The following is a 22,944-nucleotide window of genomic DNA, read 5'->3' as shown; positions in this document are numbered from 1 at the left end:
ATGTTGTTCTGAAATCATTAAATTTGAATTGACAAGAAAAGTTTCAAGAAACATCTTATTCCATTCTATACGAAAAGAAGACACCACCAACTTATAATTTCCAAAATTAAATTTGGCATAAGCTCAATTATTTTAAATTCAATAAGCAATCTTCACACGGACGATTCCTGGTGACCATCAACGATCCCAATTATCATCTACTCTTCTTGAATCGTGAACTATTAACACAGCGACCCTGGTGTCTGGACTAAGAAGCTGAAACATTGTGTTTATACCTCAGTCTTCACAATTTTTGAATGTAAAGTAGGTTCATGATAATACTTCGCAAATTGTATTTTCTTTATGAGTAACAAGTTCTTTTTTTCAGCGTTCGACATTGGTATGAGTTCCATAATTCCAGAAGCCGAAAAGATATTCGAAAGGTAAGTAATGTGTACAATAAAAGTACAATGGTTTCTATAATCAGATGTTTTTCGTTTCTAGTATCTTCTGAACGGTCCACTCTGTTTCCCTAAACTAAACCCGCGTCTCCACCAGTGAGAACTGTCCCGAGTTAGATCTGGACGGATGCCAGGGTAAAACCTTCCTCCGGGTCCTCCTTCATCTGGCGATGCACGACTACCTGGACCTGGTGTCCGGGGCTCTCCAACTTCTCCTCAGACACTTCTCCCAGAGACAGGAGGTCCTCCAGGCTTTTAAACAGGTAACAATTAGGTGGAGAGAATGTGAACCACTAGTGAACCTCCTGGCTGTCATTGTTAGTCATGTTCTTAATAATAATATCCCTCTTTTTTTCCCGAGATTTTTATTTTTATTTTGTAACGTAAAATGTTTGTCAGGTACAACTGCTGGTATCACAGAGCGATGTAGAGAATTACACTCAAATCAGAACCGATCTTGATAAATTGCGGCTTATGGTGGAAAAGAGCGAACTTTGGGTCTACGTTGGTACGTTGAAAACTTTAATCTTGAGCTATTTGTTAAATACCAGATAGCTGTTATAAAGCCTCAACCTGAAGTCAACAGATTATCCTCCAACTGCTCAGTTTTGTCACCGAAACCCAATCTCCGAAGTCATTACTAAACAAATGTTTGTGCCAGGTGGAAAGGGACCAAAAGGGGAGTCAGCACACGCGGAAACCTCCCTGGGTGCGAGCAAAAGCGGTGATGCAACGTCTATAGCTGCCTCTGAGTGGAGCATTGATCTGGACTCTTCCTCCAGAGATGCCCCCTATGAGAAGAACTTCCAGCAGATCATACAGGTTCCAATCTTATACTTTAAATTTCAAATTTAAAAACTGTGGAGCTTATTAACTCAAAGTAAATAAATTTCAATCGTGTAATTTCTGGTAACATTTTATAATTGCAGCTGCTGAAGCGCCTCACCGACCTGTGCGAACAAAGGGACAAGGACGGTAAGAATGTCAAACATCAGAAACACGAACAGAGGTTGTTGAAGAATCTGGGGGCACACCAAGCCGTCCTCGACCTCTTACAAGTACCTCACGACGAAGTAAGAGCATCCCGCCAGCTACTTTTTTACTTTGTTATTAAAGTATTTATAACCCAGTACCCCCCCCCCCCCCCCACTAACACCCCAATGAAGACTCTGTTAATAACGTGTACCCCGCAGAAGGACCCGAACATGCAGGATGTGATGTCACATGCCCACTACTTCCTACAGGCGTTCGTGCGGAACAACCCCCAGAACCAGGCTATCCTCCACATTAATGTAGAGAGATTCTTAGTGCCTGGTTTGTGGGATTCAGTTTTTTGCTTATTTTTAATTAATTTTTCATTATGTAAACATGCTTGTGTTGAACGTTACAAATCTTAAGTTTTTGTTTATCGTGGCGTTTACTGACTCTGTAAAAGTTCTGTATGTAAAATTCTTGTCACTCTTCAAGTAGTGCGTAGATCGCTGACTTCTCTAAAATCACCAAATCTTAGGTAGAGCACCGACAATAAGTTCTAATTTCCTAAGTTCAATATCTGAACCCAAAACTGACACCCCACCCCACTCCCAGGAGTAAACGAGGCAGTGACCGCCACAGCAATCTTCAAAGACAACGTGCAGCTGTGTCTGTGTGTGACGGACACTATAATACAGCACTACGTGCGGTGTATAGAGAGTGACGGTCTGCACGTGGAGTACCTGGTGTTCCTTCAGACTGTGGTTAAGAGTGAGGGACAGTTCTTGAGGAAGTGCCAGGACATTGTCATGCAGGAGGTAAAGGATGGTTTTTACTGATTATTTCAAATTTGATATAATGTGACTGTTCTCTTTTGTGGTTATCTCAACTTATAGTTGAAGTTGACAACATTACGCATAGAATTTGATTATAAAGCGTTAAGGATTTTAGTTTTTGCGTTTGGTATAGTTGAAAGCGATTAGCGTATTTCATTGGTCACTTCCGCGAAGTGCGAAGTTATATTCGAGTCTCTTTCTTCTGCCAAAGGTCTTGTTAAACCTTTAAAGTTTCAATGAAACCTTCCCTTTTGTAGTCATTAGCCAAGGCTATTATTGTCAACCCCTTAACAATATTAGCCTCAAGTCTCCCCCTGTAACACTGCATAGTGCATATTTAAAAACACCAACAAGTAACAAAACTGTCAATTAACATTCATTTAACACAATTATTAACTGACAATATTGAAATACCCCATTGTTTAACAAGCATTCCATCCAGCTGTTACAAGCGGGTGAAGAGGTCATGTTGCTCTACAACGACCGACAGAGTTTTAACCAGCTTGTCCAGCTGATGACGGATTACCGGGAACACCCAACTCCTCACTCTCCCCTCCACTACCACATTCAGCTGGTACACCTTCTCAGCGCCTGTACTGAGGGCAAGAATGTGTGAGTATTATCAATGTTCATGTTACGTAGGGTTATATGTCAATTTAAGGAGTGCCACGTGTTGTGCTAAAACCTGGCCGAACATTCTGTGCTAGCCCCCATTCGGTGATGTTATTCTGTGCTAGCCCCTATTCGGTGATTTTATTTAAGTCGGATAAAGAAGGGCACTGGCTTGTTAGGCGGGCAACTTTTTAAAGTGCAGTGTATTGGTTTTTGTAGCCAGTGAGTGACAAATCGAGCAAGTTCACACGGATTGCTGAGTTAATGTGTTGAAAGTATGTAGAAGTGTAGCAAGTTCACACGGATTACTGAGTAAATGTGTTGAAAGTATGTAGAAGTGTAGCTATAGTACAGCCGTCCACCGAACTCAGTTCAGTTTGGGTACTTTAAGGGACGCTTGTAGGGCTGCTGTATTCTGCACTTAACCAAATTTACTGCAGGTTTATGTGTAGGCGGCACTGTATTAATTGTTTGACAATGGACATATTATATCAAGGGCGGTTATGTTTTATTCTAGAACGTTCCTTAAAAATGGCTTTTTATCAACCAGCAGGTCAGAGGGGTCAGCATCCTTCTTTGTTTGAAATTTAACAAATTCTATAATCTATACTGCATGAGGATGACTGAAAGGTGTTTCGAAACTGGCCAAAATGCTGACCCTTGTAATTGTCACACAGTAGCCGAGCGTTACATTGCTAATGGAGTGAGTCTGGAGTCTGAAGATGGAGTGCAATATTACTGACATTTAGTTACGTTGATCGCTTATGTTAAGATCCAGTTCGTCAATAACGCTCTACACTGCAAATGTGCTCAAATTGTGAGTGTTCTAATATTCCAGGTACACCGAGATAAAGTGTCACTCCCTCCTACCACTGGACGAGATAGTCCACATAGCGACCCACCAGGACTGCATTCCTGAGATCAAGATAGCATATGTTAACTTCCTCAACCACTGCTACGTTGATACTGAGGTAAAATTATGTGTGATTATTTTTTGATAGTTCTGGTTTCTGGTGCAGGTGAGGCGAACCATGTTTTTCTTTTTTCAATTGATTGATAAGTATGATCTTTGAAGTTTTTTGTCAGGATGTAAGGACCACATTTTCCCCTTTCGTTCAATGCTATAACAGGTCATGGTGTACACTGAAGAGCTTTCAGGACACGGCCCATTCGATGATTCTTTTTAATTTTTGGAGGTTCTGGCATAATCACGGAGGGTGTTCCTCCGTGCTGAGCTTGCACCTTATTTCTAACATAATACGTCTGACTACTCCCCTGACGTAGCTTAATTAACAGTTAACACCCAACAGACGAAATAATATTTCACTAATGAATATTTTTGACTCAATAAACTTGGAGATTAAAATTAGAATGTTCAAATCCAGAGAAACTAAAAGTATTGAAATTGCTAAAACTTTTTGCTCATAAACTTCTGCTTGTAGAATAACAGTATTAAAATCACAATCAGTCTTTTTTCATCTAAATGATTTTATATTTATTTTCAGAATTATTAATAAAATAGTCACACAAATTCTAATACTTGCGACCGTATAAAACCCTGGGTCTGTTTGTACATTGATCCATCAAATTGTTACTTTGAAACGGAATCAAAAATGCTGCATTTAAACCAAAAATGTCAACATTCTCTTCTAGGAATAAAAACTGCCCTACGCAATACTTTTTCCTTAAGGCTCTGCTATTAACAATAAAAAACTAATCTAATTTTTTTCTTTTTCTTTCTCGTATACGGTACTAAACTTCCCTACGATGATGGTCATGGGGAGGGCCAAGAAGACAATTCCCATAGTGAGGACCAGACTTCCGACTGCCTTGCCTAGCCAAGTCTCTGGGGCAATGTCCCCGTAACCTATGGTTGTTATGGTAACGATGGCCCACCAGCAGCCCTGCATTATGGTGGAAAATTTATCATTCGAGGTGTGTTCGATGTAGTACATGAGACTGCCAAAGCTGACCGAGAAAATGAAGAGTAGAAGGATGAGGAGACACAGTTCCTTCTTGGCGTGGCCAACCACTTTGATGATCATGATAAGATCCTGTGAATGTCTGATAAACTTGAAAACCCTGACTATTCTGAAAATTCTGCAAACCCGCAATACCACATAACTTTTGTGTTCGTTACTGGACGGGGATGTGGGATCTTCGAATGCTTCAGCGAGAAGGCTCACGTAAAACGGCAGGATTGATAGGATATCTAGGATGTTAAATAAGTTCTTCCAAAAGTTAATCAACCCCGGCCAGGTGATGAATCGTATCAATAGGTCGGTTGTGAAAAATGCAATGACGAGAACGTTTAGACCAAAAAGATACTTGTAGGCAGGATGGCCCTCCGAGAAGGCATCCTTGACGTTTTCATCAGTTTCCATGATTAAGAGGGTTATGGATGTGCAGATAAACAGAATGTCCATAATATGCCAAGCTGTGGCCCATCTTGAACACCTCGGGTCCATCAGAAACCTGTGTACCCTTTTCTTAGTTGTTTTCCAGTCACCATCGCAAAACACTGACAGCTGCTCTGGAGTTTCTCCTAGAGGTATGACCGACTCCGTGACCCTGGTCTTCATCTCTATTCTGAAGAACTTCCTTTCCGCCTCATAGATATCATCATCCACACTCAGTGGTCTGAACTCCCTACCTGTTTGATAGAATGTCAGGATGGATTCGAAGCAGTCCCGGTTCCGGTTGAAGTAGTAGGATTTAAGCTCCGGGATCCAGTAGAGCTCCTTAGCTTGGGAGCCCAGGAGAGTAAGAGGGTACTGTTGGAGGCAGGAGTGGGTGGTGATGTATTGTTTCCCGCTCACGTTTATGTAGCACAGGTCTGCTGCGTTTGTCTGTGTTGGTACTAGGGAGTCCTTCCCTCCGTTGGCGTTGTTCGGGCCATCTTCGGCGTTGTTCCTGAAATTAGCAAGTGTTAGACTCTGTTTGGAATTATGAATTTTTGGGTTCTGTTACCAAAATATCTTATGGAACTTTCTGATTTAGCGGGGATAATTTGAAAAATGCTGAATTGTTGGTCATGTGTCGTAGCTATGATTATGACGGCATGCTCTAGTTTTTCAATCCTGTTTGAATTGCAGTGATTTCACCAGCGTAATTTATGAATGAAAAATCCCGCGGAACTTGCTCAGCGTGAAACTAATGCGTGATATGGAACTATGTGGGGGGGGGGGGGGGTGCGACTATATGCTCCATAGTATATAGTTCATTTGGAGTAAAAATAGAATATTAATCGTGGCTCCGTGCGTTGTTTGATCCATTGAAGCACCTATTGGGCATAATATCATCTGCACACTTTAAGTTGTATGACAATATTGGTCGCCTCAACGCTTGAAGTGACATGATTGGTCGAAAAAAAATTGAGCTTAAAACCCGGATGTTGTCAAATAACTTGAAACTTGTAATGCTTTAGTCAATTAAAAACAGAAGCGACATGAATAGGGGATAACAGAAAGATACCCACACCCACCTGCCCTATTGTACAATTCAAAGTAATATTACTCTGCGAGTGTGGGCTGTTTCATTGTCTTCCCCAAAATACAAGGAATGATCTAATACTCAGCTGTTTTTACTGTTTCAACATAAAACACCCTATAATAGAAGTAATTCTCTCCAATAAAATAGAAATGATGGACGTGGTCTTAGATCCTAACAATAAACTTGATGTACCTTAGGATATGAGAAAAAATAACAAATAACCGCATACTTAACAAATGTTAAAAGTCCGTATTTGGGTTCGCCTGAATACATTCTGGATGTAATGAAACAGATCTGAACTGAAGACGTCTGAAACCGAGTTTAACTCTAAACACTAAAAACTGGAAAACACACGATAGACAACGAATTGAGAACAGAGTTAAAATCGGTACCTGACCACCTCAAGACGCTGACGTAAGAATTCCTCTAAAGCTGGTTACGGAAGTTGATTTGGAACTGCAAATTTGATTTCCTTGCTATGTAAATTAATTTACAGTTAATCTTTCAGTTAATCTTTCGGTCATACATCCGACGGCACTGTCGTTGCACTCATAGTGCCACGAGAGTGCCACGAGAGTGCCACGAGAGTGCCACCAGGATACAGATGTATGACCAATCTTTCGGGTACCGGGAATTGAGATGACTAACTTAGCTCATGTTCATTCGCCCCGTTAGTAATTAACCTTCACGTCTCAATACAAAATAAGAAATTATGTGCTCTTAAATTGCGTTACCACAACTCAGCTGTGCCCCAAATTTGATGATATTATTTATTTTACGGGAAGCATCTGTCCAATTGCTCCGAGATTGCTAGGGCAACAAATCAGATTTTCAAGTAAGATGAGGAAGACTGCAGCTAGTTTATATATTGTGATAGTTCTACTGGCTCTAAACTCTAACATCTGAAGTTATGGACGGATAGTATTGCCTCTTTGAGTCATAACAAAAGGATTAAAACCCCTCAAAGTAAAACATAACTAATATGGAAATTATCCGATCAAATCATTGCTACTATCACGTTAACTTTGCGAAACAAACTAATAAGTAATGGAAGAGCCTCGGAAACTATAAAAATCAATGAAAAAGTCTATTAAAAACAAGAAATAATAAAGAAACAATAAAGAAATAATAAAGAAATAATAAAGAAATAATAAAGAAATAATAAAGAAATAATAAAGAAATAATAATATCACGAACACACACTAATAACCACCAAAACTCCCCTCTACGAAACCGTTTGACCTGAAGTGGTAATAAGTATGATCTGGATAGAGGATGTGTGTAGAAATACTCACGTTTCACTGGTGACGTCACGGGGCCCACTGGTGACGTCACGGACCCCACTGGTAAGGGAACGGTTCAGATTCGCATTGGGACGGTATCCCGACTTGAACATTTGTCTGACTTCTGAACAAACATTACAAGGCTAACATGCTATCAGTATCAACAATAACTGGCAACGTAAATTGTATATCTTTACTCGTCATATGGAACCTAAAATGTCGGATAGGTATTTGAGAGATTCCGTTATGAGTGTTTACGTGGTGGGCATTGAGGCTGTTTTACACAACTTAGTTTTTCTAAGAAGATTATGGGGACCTCAAATCAGGCAGCGCGACAGATTACGGCTCCCCCATCCTCTTCACTGAAAAAACGAGGGAATTATATGGTACCCTTCTTGTCCAGGTCTGAACTGCAACCCCATTACAAGTTTTCAACAGTGGGAGGTGCGAAAAGAAGTCGTGGCTGGTGTTAATTATCGAGGCACGAGTGTCGGGAATTGATACCGTGTTATTGCCTATATTTGTACCGCACTCTAGTCCTGTCTCTAAACGCTATACATCATAATAACAAGTTATAGGGCAGCTAAGAAAATGTTTTTGAGTGCTTCAAAAGCTTGTGGGGAATGAGATTTCTCCCAGAAAGTGCCAGCTGATAGAGTGAAGTGAATTAATGCTTTTTTGCTAGAGTATTTTCTGAGTAATTCTCTATAATCTAGATTGTAAGATTGGCGTTAGATTATTTCTGAGCATTCAAAGTCTCCTTGTCTCCTCTTTAAACTCCATCTCAATGGTATGCTCAACTGTAGTGTTGTCAGTTGAAGTCAGCCCCTGAGATCACCAAACATTACGCCTCCTTCTCGTCATTTATGCCATAATATGTGCATCTTATTTTATCATTATCATATTCCTTCCTCAGTTCAGGGGCTAACAACTAACAACACCTCTCTGACTTACTCCTCCCATAAGTAGCTGTAAGGAGTGACCACTGAGCGACTCCTAGTCTCTGTTGTGCTCCTCCTACGCGGTCTACGAGGCATCTTCGCACTCCCTGGCCCTCGCCTGGCCCTTAGTCGACATATTTCGTACATGATGACTAGCTTGTGTGAGACCAGATCATTGGTTACACTCTAACTTAGTTTTTGGGCCAACTCCTGTTTCTCTTTTTCTCTCTCTCCTTTTGTCTCTCTAGGTCTGATATCTCGGCTCTGATCAGATCAAAACTTTAAATGCCTGCTGAAATTAAAAAGTTTAAAATAGATCTACTCTTCGTGAATGGAGTTTATCTCAAATCGCTATTTGCAAAAGGGCCGACTCTAGATCAGATGGTCTGTGCCAAAGCAATTCTAGATCAGATGATCTCTATGTCAGACCAATTCTAGATCAGATGATCTCTATGTCAGACCAATTCTAGATCAGATGATCTGTGCCAAAGCAATTCTAGATCAGATGATCTCTATGTCAGACCAATTCTAGATCAGATTATTTGTATATCCGATCAATTCAAGCTCTAGATAAGAGTATTGCTACATTAATGTTGATTTGATGAACATATATTAACAGATTCAGCCAAGAAAGCCCATGAAAACGCGGTTTATGGTCAGTTAGTAGGTCAGCCATAGGAGCGAGCACATACTAGCAATAATGGACAGCAATGTTGAAATCGTCATAATGATACTCAGCAAACCCAGATTAAGGTATACACTCGGGACAAGGTATACATTAAGGTATACACTAAGGTATACACTCGGGACACACTTACAATGGTACACTTCTAGCAAGTACCCTTATATGAGTACTGGCGCGGTGGAAATGCTTCATGATTATATTAGCTATGGGATGGTAGCGCAGTTGGTTAATCGTCGGCTCTGTAATCGTGAGGTTGCGAGTTCGAATCCCACTGCTTGCCTAGTCGTGGGGTGAGCGTCGTTGACGCTCTGCTAAGGATCCCGAGTGGTCTATGTAGCCCCACGGTTCACTCAGCCAAATGCTCGAGAAATCGGGTGTGAGGGTTAAATGAGGAGCTGTGCTTGATCAACACAGCGAAGCCTCGGGCGAAGAAAGTGTGTCATAGTGCCTTAACCGTCGCTGGCATTAGGAACGATCCTTCGGCTTCTTGTAAAGCTCTTCCTTGAAAGTGCTGGTTTACATTGTAATGCAGGTAATGCCGAAGTAAAATAACAAAGGTGGTCGACTCATTCGATGGCCTTGTTGCGTCGCAACGAATCCTCATAAGATAAGATAAGAAGATAAGATGTGTTGTCAAATGAAGTTTAACTATGAGATCACTGGAAATTAATAAAATTCAATGAAAATCAATGAAATTCAATGAGAATTAGGCCCTCTTTTTCGACAAGCCAGGGTTCCAAATGTTCTCATGCGACAATACGGCGAAAAACGGCAGATCGACAACAATTTTATAAAAGAAGAGCATGCAACAGTGAAGCAGTATAATAGTGATAGGACGAGATTGAACTGGTATTATCTTCGTATTATCTATTATGTATAGATTGATTGACAGACAATGAGAACTCATAGTCATCCGCCCTCATTGTTTCGTATTCGTACGCCAAGATGAACTACTTAATTCTGGGCATTATTCACTGTTTACATGTTCACTTTTTTCACAAAAGTTTCTCATAACTCGGAGAAGACCGCTTCTTATGGCTTAAACCCAGGTAACACAAGGGAGATTGCCGGATAATAAATCTTATTCATGAAGAATGAGGGCAATAAGTGGCGAGTGTTCTAGAAGAAGACCGTTTAACTTACCACGTGTTTTTATAGTGAATGTTGCAAGTTGGTTGAGAAACTGTCGCTGATATTCGTGGCTTGGCGCTGACAAAGGACAACAAAGGAGAAGGATGTTGATCAGAATACGGCGAATATAAAGCATCTAAATAATGACAGTCATAATTTGTTACTATTTTGTAAGGCCCTCTACAAACTTACAAATCGGTGTACTCACTGGCGGTGTTTCACGGCAACTTTCTCAATTATCGATGTTGGCACTTTGGTGCCCCAATTGATCATAGCAGGAAAACTTTAAGAGCGCCACGAAAGGCGTTCGGGACAAAACCAAATGAAAGATCGAATGCAATGCAGCCTTTTTCATCCAAATGAAGTATTATTCACATAAGCCAATCAATAAAAACCCCTATACTGTATCGATAGGGTATCTCCAAAGTTTAAAAACTGGTCACACCTGTAGGAACTCGCGGCAAACGTACCTATTCCTAAATATGAATCACCTGTCCTCAGATGCTTGCTGAAGGATGAAGTAAGCTGCCATAATGAACCTATAAATACCCAGTACCCATATACATATATATTTTATATATTAGTTTAAATGCTTTCAACACTACTATATAACAAATAATTTGAGAATTGATGTTAATTAATGATGCAAAGAATTACGAGGATCTAGTCAAAACCGGTTTTTTTATTGTGTAGAAGTTCAGCAATGAAATATTTTAATTTTATATAAATAGATTATTTATACAGTACCTATATACATATATATTTTATGTATTGTATATATTATATATATAGATTATAGAGCTGTAAAATTTGTTTAAGATTTATAATACCCTGCCTGATACGTTTCACGGCTGTTTTAATGTGAAAGATATTTACAACACGAGTCCATTTTACCCTGGCAGACTATATAAACAGCTATAGTGTTCATCTGTTTTGATGTTAGGACTTTAGGAGTGCCCTAACGTCGTTAATTCTCACACTTACATACATGTAAGTCACAGTGTTGTCCCTCACACTTACAAACAAGTAAGTCACAGTGTTGTCCCTCACACTTACAAACAAACTTACAATGTAAGTCACAGTGTTGTCCCTCACACTTACAAACAAACTTACAATGTAAGTCACAGTGTTGTCCCTCACACTTACAAACAAACTTACAATGTAAGTCACAGTGTTGTCCCTCACACTTACAAACAAACTTACAATGTAAGTCACAGTGTTGTCCCTCACACTTACAAACATGTAAGTCACAGTGTTGTCCCTCACACTTACAAACAAACTTACAATGTAAGTCACAGTGTTGTCCCTCACACTTACAAACATGTAAGTCACAGTGTTGTCCCTCACACTTACAAACAAACTTACAATGTAAGTCACAGTGTCTCACTTACCACGGCTTTATTCGGGTGATCCTGCCCATTATATATAAGCAGTGGTGAGATCTGGAGCAGAAGAAACTCACAGCTACAGTGATGATTGATGAACTGTACTTAAAACCACAACCAACACGAAAAAATGAACAAACTATTCAAGCGGGATTAACAAATATAAGCTTCATCCGATCGTGAGCAACTCATTGAAAAGCACCATTGTTACTCTGCAACTGTTCCTTACTACTACAAGCAGATAACACTTATACTTGTATTAACGGTTATAATAGTACACTGTGACTGAGCCTGTAACACTATGGGAGATAAGTGTTAGCGACCTTGCTTGATCTTGATACGCACACTTTTATAACTGCCTCCATGCTGCCGACTGCATTGCGGCGATCCGCTTCGACAATTTTTCCAATGATTCGTATGGGAAATCTTACTCCGCAGGCGTTTAACAATTAACATGTTATCACTTTTAGCTGATATTACGCTGTGAGCTGGGACTGGTCTTTTAGACATTTTAACGTACCTCAATAGATACTCTCGAGTATTTTATAATTTTCTTGCTTTTTGGACGGATGGTAAGCGAGAAGGATAGCAATATTACGTGACAGTGGTTTTTTCGTGCGTTGTATATACTTTTCTAAATCGACAATGTGACTTCAATGACATTGATGCTGATAGATCATGCTACTGGACGGTACTATGTTTTTTGACTCTTTATGTTGGAGTCACAGATATAATGATATATGCCAGATGAAACTCTCAGACCACACCCTTGGTACCATGCAGTTTGTAACATTTACAACGTACGTGACTGCATGGCATCTAATATATCTGTTAACATGCTGGTATATTAAATATAGAACCACATTTTATTGCGTTATTCGGAATGCTGTTTGAATTTTGGAATTTTTGGTCTACAATAAACTAGCAGACTGTACCAGTAACTATGTTCTCAATACATATAATATTATATTTTTAAACTTATTATTGTAAATGCGATTACTATTGCTGGCCTTCCACTTGACACTGAATATGCTGATGATGTTGACTTCAATGATGAAGAGGAAGACAACTTGAGAGCTATTTTGCCCCAGGCAACAGCTATACTCGAGAAATGGAACCTCTTTGTCAATGAAGACAAAACGGACTTCACTCATGTTTATTTAGCTAGTACGGGTGAAGTCGACAGTGATGGAAAATTAGTGTCGGGGAATGAAGCATGGAGGAAAAGTATCACTCTAGGGTCCGTCTTGTGTAGCAAAGCTGATATTCAGCGTCGCATAAACCTGGGATATGCTGCCTTTAACAATTACAAGAAGGCCTGGAGTGATAAACTGCCCCTAAACAAACGTCTAATACTGTATAATGCTTTAGTCGTATCGGTTCTTATGTACAACTCATCCTGTTGGGCCGTCCCCAAAATATTCCTTGAAAAACTAGATGTTGTTCACCGCAGACATCTTCGCACTATTTTGAATATAAAGTACCCAGGAGTCATCTCCAACAAAAACTTGTACAAACGCTGCAATGCTGAACCATTGTCAGAAAAAGTGGCCCGTAGTCGGTGGAGAATGTTAGGACATGTTTTGCGGGGTCCTATTGACGGACCAGCGTTTTCTTCCCTCATTTTTGCCATCAATACACTGGACTTACCAGGGAGAAGAGGAAGACCCCAAAGCAATCTATTCTCGCTGATTGTGCATGATTTATGTAAAAGAAATCTTTATTTAAATAATATCTTTGACCTGCATTATCTCCGTAATTTGAGTTATGACAAGAGATATTGGCGGAAATTGCAATGAAGTTTTTAATTTTTAGTTTTTGTTTTAGGGAAAGATTAGACTTGGGCGTTGTTTTTTAAACTATCCCTTGTTTAGAACTTTGATTTAATAATTGTAAATGCGACAGTTCCCGTCCGGAAACTGTCCGGAAATGCGACTAATAATTACAGTTCCTGTCCAGAAATTATTATGCTGGGCACCACGATATCATAAGTGCTGCACGTGCAGCTTGTTGGTAAAAACTTGAGAAAACTTTTAAAACGTTCTCTCCCAACATGAAACTTAGACGGTACGCACTTTAGTAGAAACCTTATTTTGACTCAAGGGCTCCAAAATCGTTAGGTAAGGGATAAACGTTTTATTCCAGAGTGTCCAATCTCCAGATTTGAAATACTAAAATAATGACCCTACTATGTACTCCTAATCGAAATGGATACCTAAGGGACCAGGTGCTGAAATATTCTCCCTTATTTTTATTTGAAACCATGACGACCGACCATTATTTCTGTTTACTGCCGTTACGTGCACACTTAGTGACCTGCTAAGATGTTGGGTTTTTCCGGAACAAAACCTGGTAAAGATCGGTTTTGGCGCAGGTTTACATTTGTGATGTGGCAGTATAATAATAGCGACTAGTAAGCTTTGTAAACAGAGATAGGAGTGGTCAGAGTCTTGTGTAACACTAACCATTGTATATGTTGCTCATTCCAACTATACTGGATACTGGATAATGATTGATATCCATTATTTTGGATACAACTATCTCTCATTATATGTCTTGCAGCCTATTATCATCAGTACCGCTGTGAAATCAGAGCACTGTATTCAAACCACGTGACACAAACTTACCAATCAGAGCACAGTATCCACACCACGTGACACAAACTAACCAATCAGAACACAGTCTTGCAGCCTATTTAAACACGTGATACCCATATAAGGGCAGCCTATTATCATCAGTAACACTCTCATAGCGGAAGAAGTGAACCTAAAGCAGATAAAGGCACCTCCCCAGGACGATTAACCAATACTATCTGCAACAATATATATATATACTATATAACAATACCCTACTTTCAGAAAGACTGGGTCTTTTGTTTGAGACACAGACTAACCGGAACCATGATATTTATAAATATCCCCATCCGCAAAGTTATTCCGGTGGAGGTTAGGGATAACACGTACTCCAATGTCTCATCTTACATTAGAATGCGCTGTTCTCCCCGACAATGGGATTGATTGGATCACAATTGTATATTCTTATTATTCCTAGATATTCTTATTATTCTTATATAATATATATTCTTCCTCTCGTATTCCTTGATTACACAATACACTTAATTAGGTAATAATTCGACGGAAAGAAGCGAACAAAAGCGTAAAGGCGAGACGCCATCCAGGAAAGCGGGGATCAAATGAAAATGGTGGACATCTTTAATTAAAAGTGCAATTTAACCGGGTCTCTGACGTTAGTTCCAGACAAAGTGAGATATCATATAGATCGAGAATCTTTTAACCTAGAAGGAGTTGAAACCGGGCGACTCACCAAGCCTTCCTCCATTTCTTATGCTCACATAAACATCTTATATGTTTTAAATAATCCCCCTCCAGATCTTATTTAAACCAGATAAATCACGTGACATTACCTGTCCACCACTCTAAGAGCGCCTCTAGGAGACCGAGGTGGTTGTAGCAGGAGGGCAGGATGCTGTCCGGGATGAACTCCCGACGTAATCACACTGTAAGACCTACTGAGGCGTCTGGAGAAGGAAGTCATGTTGGTCTGCATTGCCATGGTGAGGTGTTATCTGCTGGTAGTCAGGGTTTCAGTTAGCACGAACTAGAGAAACTACGTCACTGCATATTCAAAAGCGCTAGCAAAATAATAAACATAAAATTGGTGGGCGAATTGGTAAAGTAATAAGTATTTGCGTTGTATCCAGATAGGCTCAACTTGCAATCAAACTGTTGTCACCTAGGTACGCCTAATTGCTCTGGCCCTGGCTCAGGCCTCAAGGGAAGGATTTTAAAGCAACTGTGGTTAAACTACAAGGAGAAATTGTGACCAATGTGAAGAATCCTCGCTCGGCGGCACGGTTCCTAACAGACCTTTCCAGAGCGTAGTAAACTTTGTGGTTTCCCAAGAGGCATGAAAATCAGCTGAATGTTTAAAATTAAATCTCGAGAATATAATAATTTGTAAGGCTACAGCGCGTGCCTTCTACTGAAAGCTACAATAACAAAACATGAATCACGGAAAGGGTAAGAGCAGTGTGTGAATTAACTGTGCCCACCAAAACATGCAGAAATTTAAAACAGGGACTTTGATATGAAATTAGACTTAAATGCAACGGCCAAAGAAGTTTATATGTGCAATTAACAAATAACAGACCGCTATTTGCTGGCTTCACATCGGCTAGGCATATTAAGTCTACAATCGCGTTTGGTGTGAATCTGTTATGGACAACAACTAGTATCAAATCAAGCTCAGAGTTGAAGGGTGATATTAATAGACTGAACCCAATCGCAATATCAATATCTCGGCGATATAATTATAGCTCCTAGATATTATGCAAGTATTGATGATATACAGTCACGTCGATCACTGTATTATGTGAATAATCCATTATCACGATCTACAATTAGTAACGTACTACATTATTCAATTTTAATTCTTTAAGCTCAACATGACTAGACGACGACAGGAAAGTTAACCAGACAAATAGTAAACGAGGGCTAATAATAAACGCACAGTATTAATAATATGTGCACACCCCTTGCTCAGAAATTATGCAAGAAGGGGTGGACAGCTTACAAGAGAGCTTTACCAATCAGTTTACCAAAAGCACAACGTGGTTGTGGTCAGATGAAAAGAGAGGACTGACACAAAGAGAGGAGGTGTGGGGACCACCGGTGGAAGAGGAGGAGGTGTGCCCACATGAAAGTTAGGGTGGCTCGGGAGCTGAACACAGCTGAACAGAGCCAGCTAATTTAAGTCAAGTTCTATATATTATCTGCAGACACATTATTATACCGTCTCCTCGCGTTCCATGTGAACTATGTGAACTCATGAATTACAATTCGTGCACGGTTGTGCACGGTTGGGTGTAAAGTTTGGTGCGTGGTAATGGTAGTTCCCCGCTCAGGATCGTTCACTGATTACCACAGCACCCTATGTGGTTGGAGGTTTTTGAATTTGCCGACGCTTATTTATTTTTAACACAATAGCTGGATATGTAAAGTTTCTGACGTATACAAGGGACGTATGTATGGGGAAGGGGGTATAAAATCCGCAGAATCTTGCTGACGTAACATGTGGATGGTATCTTGAATTTCAACTTCACTGCGACGCGTAATTACCTGAGTACCTAACTACCTGGAAATAGCACAAAAACGTAAATAAAAACAGGGTGCTCGATATTAAATTCCGCTAAATGTACCCAGGTAATGTATACAAATTATGAACCTTTGACTGGTAAGCAAGCCTGCGTGGTTACTGTAACTTTGCCTCAACCCCACGAACACCTCTTTTGTGTGAATTACGTGCATCAACTTAATACCCGACTTGTAATATTATACTAACATACTAGTATAACACTGACTACCCTGGGACTCCTATTTATTTATTCTGTCTCTTAAAATTGGGTGTTTATGCCTAACTGCACCATCAATAATCTCCTTTGTGCCATGCAAACAAGAGCAAGATTATCTGAGTGATGAATTAGAAAGCACTTAAGAATATCCTTTTTATTCTATCATATATTCAAAAGCATCAATTTTAATCCTGTGGTATCATGTGTAACCACAAGCTATAATTGAACTGAATTATAGCAGACATGGTTCCTTGTTACACCTGGCGGCTGGCACCTAATGGATATTACTATTTGTAGACATAGTAATAGCAGGAGACTGAGGGAGGTACTAAGAGCAGGAGACTGAGGGAGGTACTAAGAGCAGCAGACTGAGGGAGGTACTAAGAGCAGCAGACTGAGGGAGGTACTCCGGTACCTTCCCTAAACAATAGTTTATCTGTGTGTTAGTTTCACGGGAAAAGTGTGTTCTTTAAGTTTAGATTATATAATAGTATAATATATTTTTTTAAATATTTATGCAGGCAAACTTGATGTCGTTGGTCTATGAATAATGTGTTACACTAAAAGTGGATGGCGAAAATGATGGCATCTCCTTAGCGATTAACTTGACATCAAATCAAAGTACACTACATCAAAGTACATTCACCGAACAAGAAAATATGTAGCGCAACTAAAAAATCGATATTTGTTGGTGCTGAAGATGTCGTGATTCAAAGTTAGGACCAACAGAAATGTAACAGAGTACGCTAGCAAAGTGTCTTAGCTTTTATTTGGGCGCGAGTGATATTGATAAAATCCAGGGGGTGACCGACTCGACAACTGAATTGAGCCTAGTTTCCACACAGTTAACAGGTCATCAAATCAGCTTAATTGGGTGCACAATCAGCCTAAATCCCAAAACGACCACTGAACCCAGGTCACATTACAACTGCACTTAAATAGAACAGGTTGTTGAATAAGTGTCTAATAAAATAGTGACTAATTTAGTAATATAAGGTTATCATTTGTTGAAGCTTTAGGGTAAATGAAAAATGAATTTTTACGCTAATAGTATGGGTGTGATGAAAGATTCCATCAGAATGATATCAAGGGTGTTAGGAAATAAGGCGATTTGAAACTATTTTTGCCGCTTCTTAAGCAGCTTTATGGAGCAAAATTTCATTTTTAACTATAATTACAGAGTTTTCACTTGGTTTCAGATAAGGATGACAATTATCCATTTCCAATTTCTGGTTGCAAATTGTTCTATATCCCCCTCCCCCGGATATCATCACGGTGTACCTACGGGTTAAAAACTATGAACACTCCCCCCCCCCCCCCACAAATTATCACAATGTACCTACGGGTTATAGACTATGAACACACCCCCCCCCCCCACAAATTATCACAATGTACCTACGGGTTATAGACTATGAAAACTCCCCCCCCCCCCCACAAATTATCACAGTGTACCTACGGGTTAAAGACCATGAACACACCCCCCCCCCCCCCACAAATTATCACAATGTACCTACGGGTTATATACTATGAACACTCCCCCCCCCCCCCACAAATTATCACAGTGTACCTACGGGTTATAGACTATGAACACACCCCCCCCCCCACAAATTATCACAGTGTACCTACGGGTTATAGACTATGAACACCCCCCCCCCCCCGCCCCCCACAAATTATCACAGTGTACCTACGGGTTATAGACTATGAACACTCCCCCCCCCCCCACAAATGATCACAGTGTACCTACGGGTTATAGACTATGAACACTCCCCCCCCCCACAAATGATCACAGTGTACCTACGGGTTATAGACTATGAACACCCCCCCCCCCCCCCCCCCACAAATTATCACAGTGTACCTACGGGTTATAGACTATGAACACTCCCCCCCCCCCCCCCCACAAATTATCACAGTGTACCTACGGGTTATAGACTATGAACATCCCCCCATCCCCAACAAATTATCACAGTGTACCTACGGGTTATAGACTATGAACACCCCCCCCCCCCCCCCATCCCCCACAAATTATCACAGTGTACCTACGGGTTATAGACTATGAACATCCTCGACTTTGCTTTAGCTCGCTTTAGACTCCTGTTCATGGTAGACACGGCACTGTTTCCAATGTTGTTGTTCTTCGTATCGTCAGGCGTGAGACCTGCATCTGACATTAAACTCTGTGGCCCAGGTGTAACTGTATTATATATACTTGCTGAGTTTGCTTCAAGCTTGGCTTTGTAAGGCGTGCAAGAAGTTGCAGCCGCTGCAGCTGAGATAGCCATGGTGGGGCCGGTTTCTGACGGCTTTGTGATAGCTGTACGATTTTCTCTGGGTCGGTTTGCACACTGGGCTCCTGCTGGAGAGGTTGGTAAGGATCGATTTGAAGATGTCCTGAAAACGGGTCTTACCGCGGGTCTTGGTGATTTTACCGCGGGTCTTGGTGATTTTACCGAGGATCTTGATGATTTTACCGCGGGTCTTGGTTCAGTGTAGAGACGGGGGCCCACCGATGAATTGCCCCGAGAAATAATGACTTTCATACGATTCATAAACAAACGGTGTGTGCGGTCGTACCTAGTGTCATTATAATATTGGCGGATCTAAAACCAATTATACGATGTCAATGAGTCAATGGCATCAGGCGAGCTTCCAATTGACACGGCTTTTGTCCAGATAGAGCCGAATCATTCCTTCATGACAAAAGCTTATCACTGCCTTTTATTCTCCTTGATTACCTTGAGAAAGTGTCTGTTTAATTTTATTCTCATCAAAGAGACCTATTACAAAAATCACTTCAAAAAAAGGGCTAATAACCATTAGGCTCATAGTATCTTTGAGTTTGTTGAAGCGGCGTCTTTGCACCTGTTTCAAGTTTATATTCAGTAGGATACACCCATGATGACATCTCCGCGCCAGGATGGCACGGTCCACACAGTGTCTAGCAAGGAATGAAGCCTGATGTCGCTGGATTATCAATATCCAATGCTCCAATCCTTTGTGTGACCAGCTTCATCCCAAATAGATCCTGATCTGGTCACATTGTTCTCAAGTCAGCACGGTAATTGATCACATAACTCGTACGAGGGTATAACCGTTATTTTATTACCGGAGTTTTGTGAAGCTACTTTTAATAAAGTCGAGTGTAAAACGTACTATTGTAGAAGATGCAATTCTAATTAGATTTCACAATCCTCTTTATTGTTACGCAAAAGAAAAATAGTTTTTATGATGATATCGCACAATACAGTTGGGTTGGTCACTGCTACAAAAAGAGATGATATTATACACTCTGCATGAAAAGGCAGCCAGCTACTGGTACTGTTAGTCCAGATGATATTATACACTCTGCATGAAAAGGCAGCCTGCTACTGGTACTGTTAGTCCAGTCAATTTCGGCAAATCATGGCTAACATCTTATGGTCATGCATTGTGGTGCAGACCTTTATAATGGTATAAACTATCGAAAAAAAGCATTTTTGTGAAAGTTTATCGTATATTATAAAAGTCGTAGAGAACTATTAATCTAAAGTAACTAAGTATTAAAATAAACTATCTAGGTATTAAAGGAAAGTAACTAAGTATTAAACTAAAGTAACTAAGTATTAATCTACAGTTACTAAGTATTAAAGTAAAGTAGCTTAAGTAACTAAGTATTAAACTAAAGTAACTAAGTATTAAAGTAAAGTAACTAAGTATTAAACTAAAACAACTAGGTATTACTACAAATTGTACAAGAACAGAGTGTACCAGGTAAACTCCATGATCACTGACACAGTCTGAGTGTTTGTAAGAATTTAACACTCACACAGTCTAGAACTGAAAGATAAATTCCAAGTACTAGCCCAAGCTAGGTCTGTCTTGAAAGAAGTTTTTCAAACTGATAAACTTAAAATCACTAATTTTTAGTTCCTTTAGAGTACAAGCAACACACTCCTCCTTAGCTAGAGTTTTCAAACATTAATGTAGGATCATCTGGCAGGCTCAGAGGATCTTACTACCAAGTCTGAAATCGGTTGAACGAAACCCGTTACCGTACATTATATACAGTAAATTTAATGTTTTATTCCGGAGAAATAGTTATTTTCGATAATAGATGGTCGTTTCTTCTTTAAAAACCTGGAAAACTAAAAACTGAACTCTACGCAATTCCAATTCCAACAATAATATCAAAAATGTGATCTTAGATCTTAATTTTGATCTTAGTTCAGAGTTTTAGGTATGCTTTGGATAAAATATAACCTACAGAATATTAATAATGTGTTGGTTCTCACCATGTTCCTACCCACGTGGTGTCCATATAAGGACATGTTGCTCACTTACCACATGTAAAATCATATGTCACGGAACTCCTGACCGTGAAACACAGCATTGCCAAAAATAACCCCGGCACTATTGACGTACTAGCATGGAAAGTGTTAAAATAAATGGAATTCACACTTTATCACGGCATGTGCGTTCTGTGATTCAACAAACAAGGTGAGTGAATTTTAAAATGGAAAATACTAACAGAGTTAGTCATTAGTCATTTCGCAATACACGTGGTAAAACGCATGAGTGTTCAATTTATGAGCTTTAATACTCGGGTCATCTCATGTATCTACATATTTCTCATATCTCTACATAATTTGATAATAAATGTTGTGGTTATCTAATCTTGTGGTCTCTGCGGGGCCTTGACCATGGATCGGACTTCCAGCTTGTTTTCATGAGACATAATCACAAACAAAATACCGATTTGACACATATTTTTAGACACAACGTTCGATATGATTTTATAAACGTTTATCATCATTTTGGTAACGGTCTACATAATGTTCTTAACGCTGATGAAAAGTATTTAGTTATCTGCAAAAGTCACCACATATTATGAACAATTTGTGTTTCCAATTTTAATTTTAATGGAAAATGTACATTTTTTGCTAATCGACACTCATCATTAACTTTAAGAGAAGTTGCTAGCTAAAACCGTATATAATTAATAAATATTAATAGTGACTAACCTGTGATGAAGGAAGTTAAAAACGTATATAATTAATAAATATTAATAGTGACTAACCTGTGATGAAGGTACTGCAGGGGGACTGCAACGTGAGTTAGAGCATTATTTGTAACTAGAATGGAGACGAACTGGGCCATCCATCCGACCTTGCTGAGTTTACTGTGTTAACTGTGTTAACAAGTGTGTTAACTGTGTTAACTGTTGGATAAAACAGAAACTGAAAACTATGATAAAACTAAAACAGAAATATAAGGTATCCATGGTTACAGAAACGAGACTGCCGTTTAACCAATCACCTTCTAGCAGCGACCAATCAAATCCAAGGATCGCTGTCACGTGCCTAAAAAATATGAACCACTTCCCATCATATATTAGGACGCAATGAAACTACCGGACCACGATGTATGGGGACTTGCCACCCCATGGCAACATTAAAATATATCGACTCTGTTACATCGTTTCATGTTGATATAAAACTCCGTTACAAATTGAACTGGGATCTGGCAATACTACACCTTAGTACAATAAAATATGATTAAGTAATTTATAACTAGACTTAAGTAAAAGTCTGAAAGAATATAGAAATCTAGTCTATTATTTTTTATGTAATAGTTGGTATTATTATGGTAATATTTCAATTAGCTGTTTAATAACTGGTGACTGGTGGTGTTAATTGTATAAATGCAAACTGTAAAGACCTGCAGCCTGCAAGTCTGCAAGTCTTGCCCTACAAACAACAGCGATATTACAAAACTGTCAGACCTCAGATCGGTGGTAAACACATCGACACACTGGTTGCT

General features: G+C 39.7%; 2 protein-coding genes across 8 annotated transcripts in view; one reads left to right on the top strand and one right to left on the bottom strand.

The window, feature by feature from the left end:
- Positions 1-22,944, top strand: part of LOC134815388 (inositol 1,4,5-trisphosphate receptor type 1-like) — a 185,585-nt gene that overhangs the window by 140,365 nt on the left and 22,276 nt on the right. The window contains exons 24-32 of the mRNA XM_063823921.1: positions 368-422; positions 538-703; positions 840-948; positions 1,102-1,262; positions 1,370-1,513; positions 1,634-1,754; positions 2,028-2,230; positions 2,691-2,860; positions 3,699-3,831. Coding sequence (XP_063679991.1) covers positions 368-422; positions 538-703; positions 840-948; positions 1,102-1,262; positions 1,370-1,513; positions 1,634-1,754; positions 2,028-2,230; positions 2,691-2,860; positions 3,699-3,831 — 1,262 coding nt within the window. The remainder of the gene's footprint in view (positions 1-367; positions 423-537; positions 704-839; positions 949-1,101; positions 1,263-1,369; positions 1,514-1,633; positions 1,755-2,027; positions 2,231-2,690; positions 2,861-3,698; positions 3,832-22,944) is intronic.
- LOC134815983 (potassium voltage-gated channel subfamily A member 10-like) lies at positions 4,260-22,297 on the bottom strand. 7 transcript variants are annotated; one of them, XM_063824632.1, is made up of 2 exons: positions 22,202-22,297; positions 4,260-5,773 (listed from the first exon to the last, which is right to left on the bottom strand). In XM_063824632.1, exons 1-2 carry the CDS (start codon positions 22,279-22,281, stop codon positions 4,579-4,581), a joined length of 1,275 nt encoding a protein of 424 aa, XP_063680702.1. In that variant the 5' UTR covers positions 22,282-22,297; the 3' UTR covers positions 4,260-4,578. The 7 variants fall into 7 exon arrangements, 6 of the variants coding, with proteins under 6 accessions (XP_063680702.1, XP_063680699.1, XP_063680700.1 ...); XM_063824629.1 differs by lacking the exon at positions 22,202-22,297 and adding an exon at positions 19,189-19,715; XM_063824630.1 differs by lacking the exon at positions 22,202-22,297 and adding an exon at positions 15,202-15,368.

Source organism: Bolinopsis microptera, chromosome 5 (assembly GCF_026151205.1).
Source record: "Bolinopsis microptera isolate Bmic1 chromosome 5, MBARI_Bmic_1.0, whole genome shotgun sequence".
Taxonomy (NCBI): domain Eukaryota; kingdom Metazoa; phylum Ctenophora; class Tentaculata; order Lobata; family Bolinopsidae; genus Bolinopsis; species Bolinopsis microptera.
This window is presented reverse-complemented; position numbering and strand designations above follow the sequence as displayed.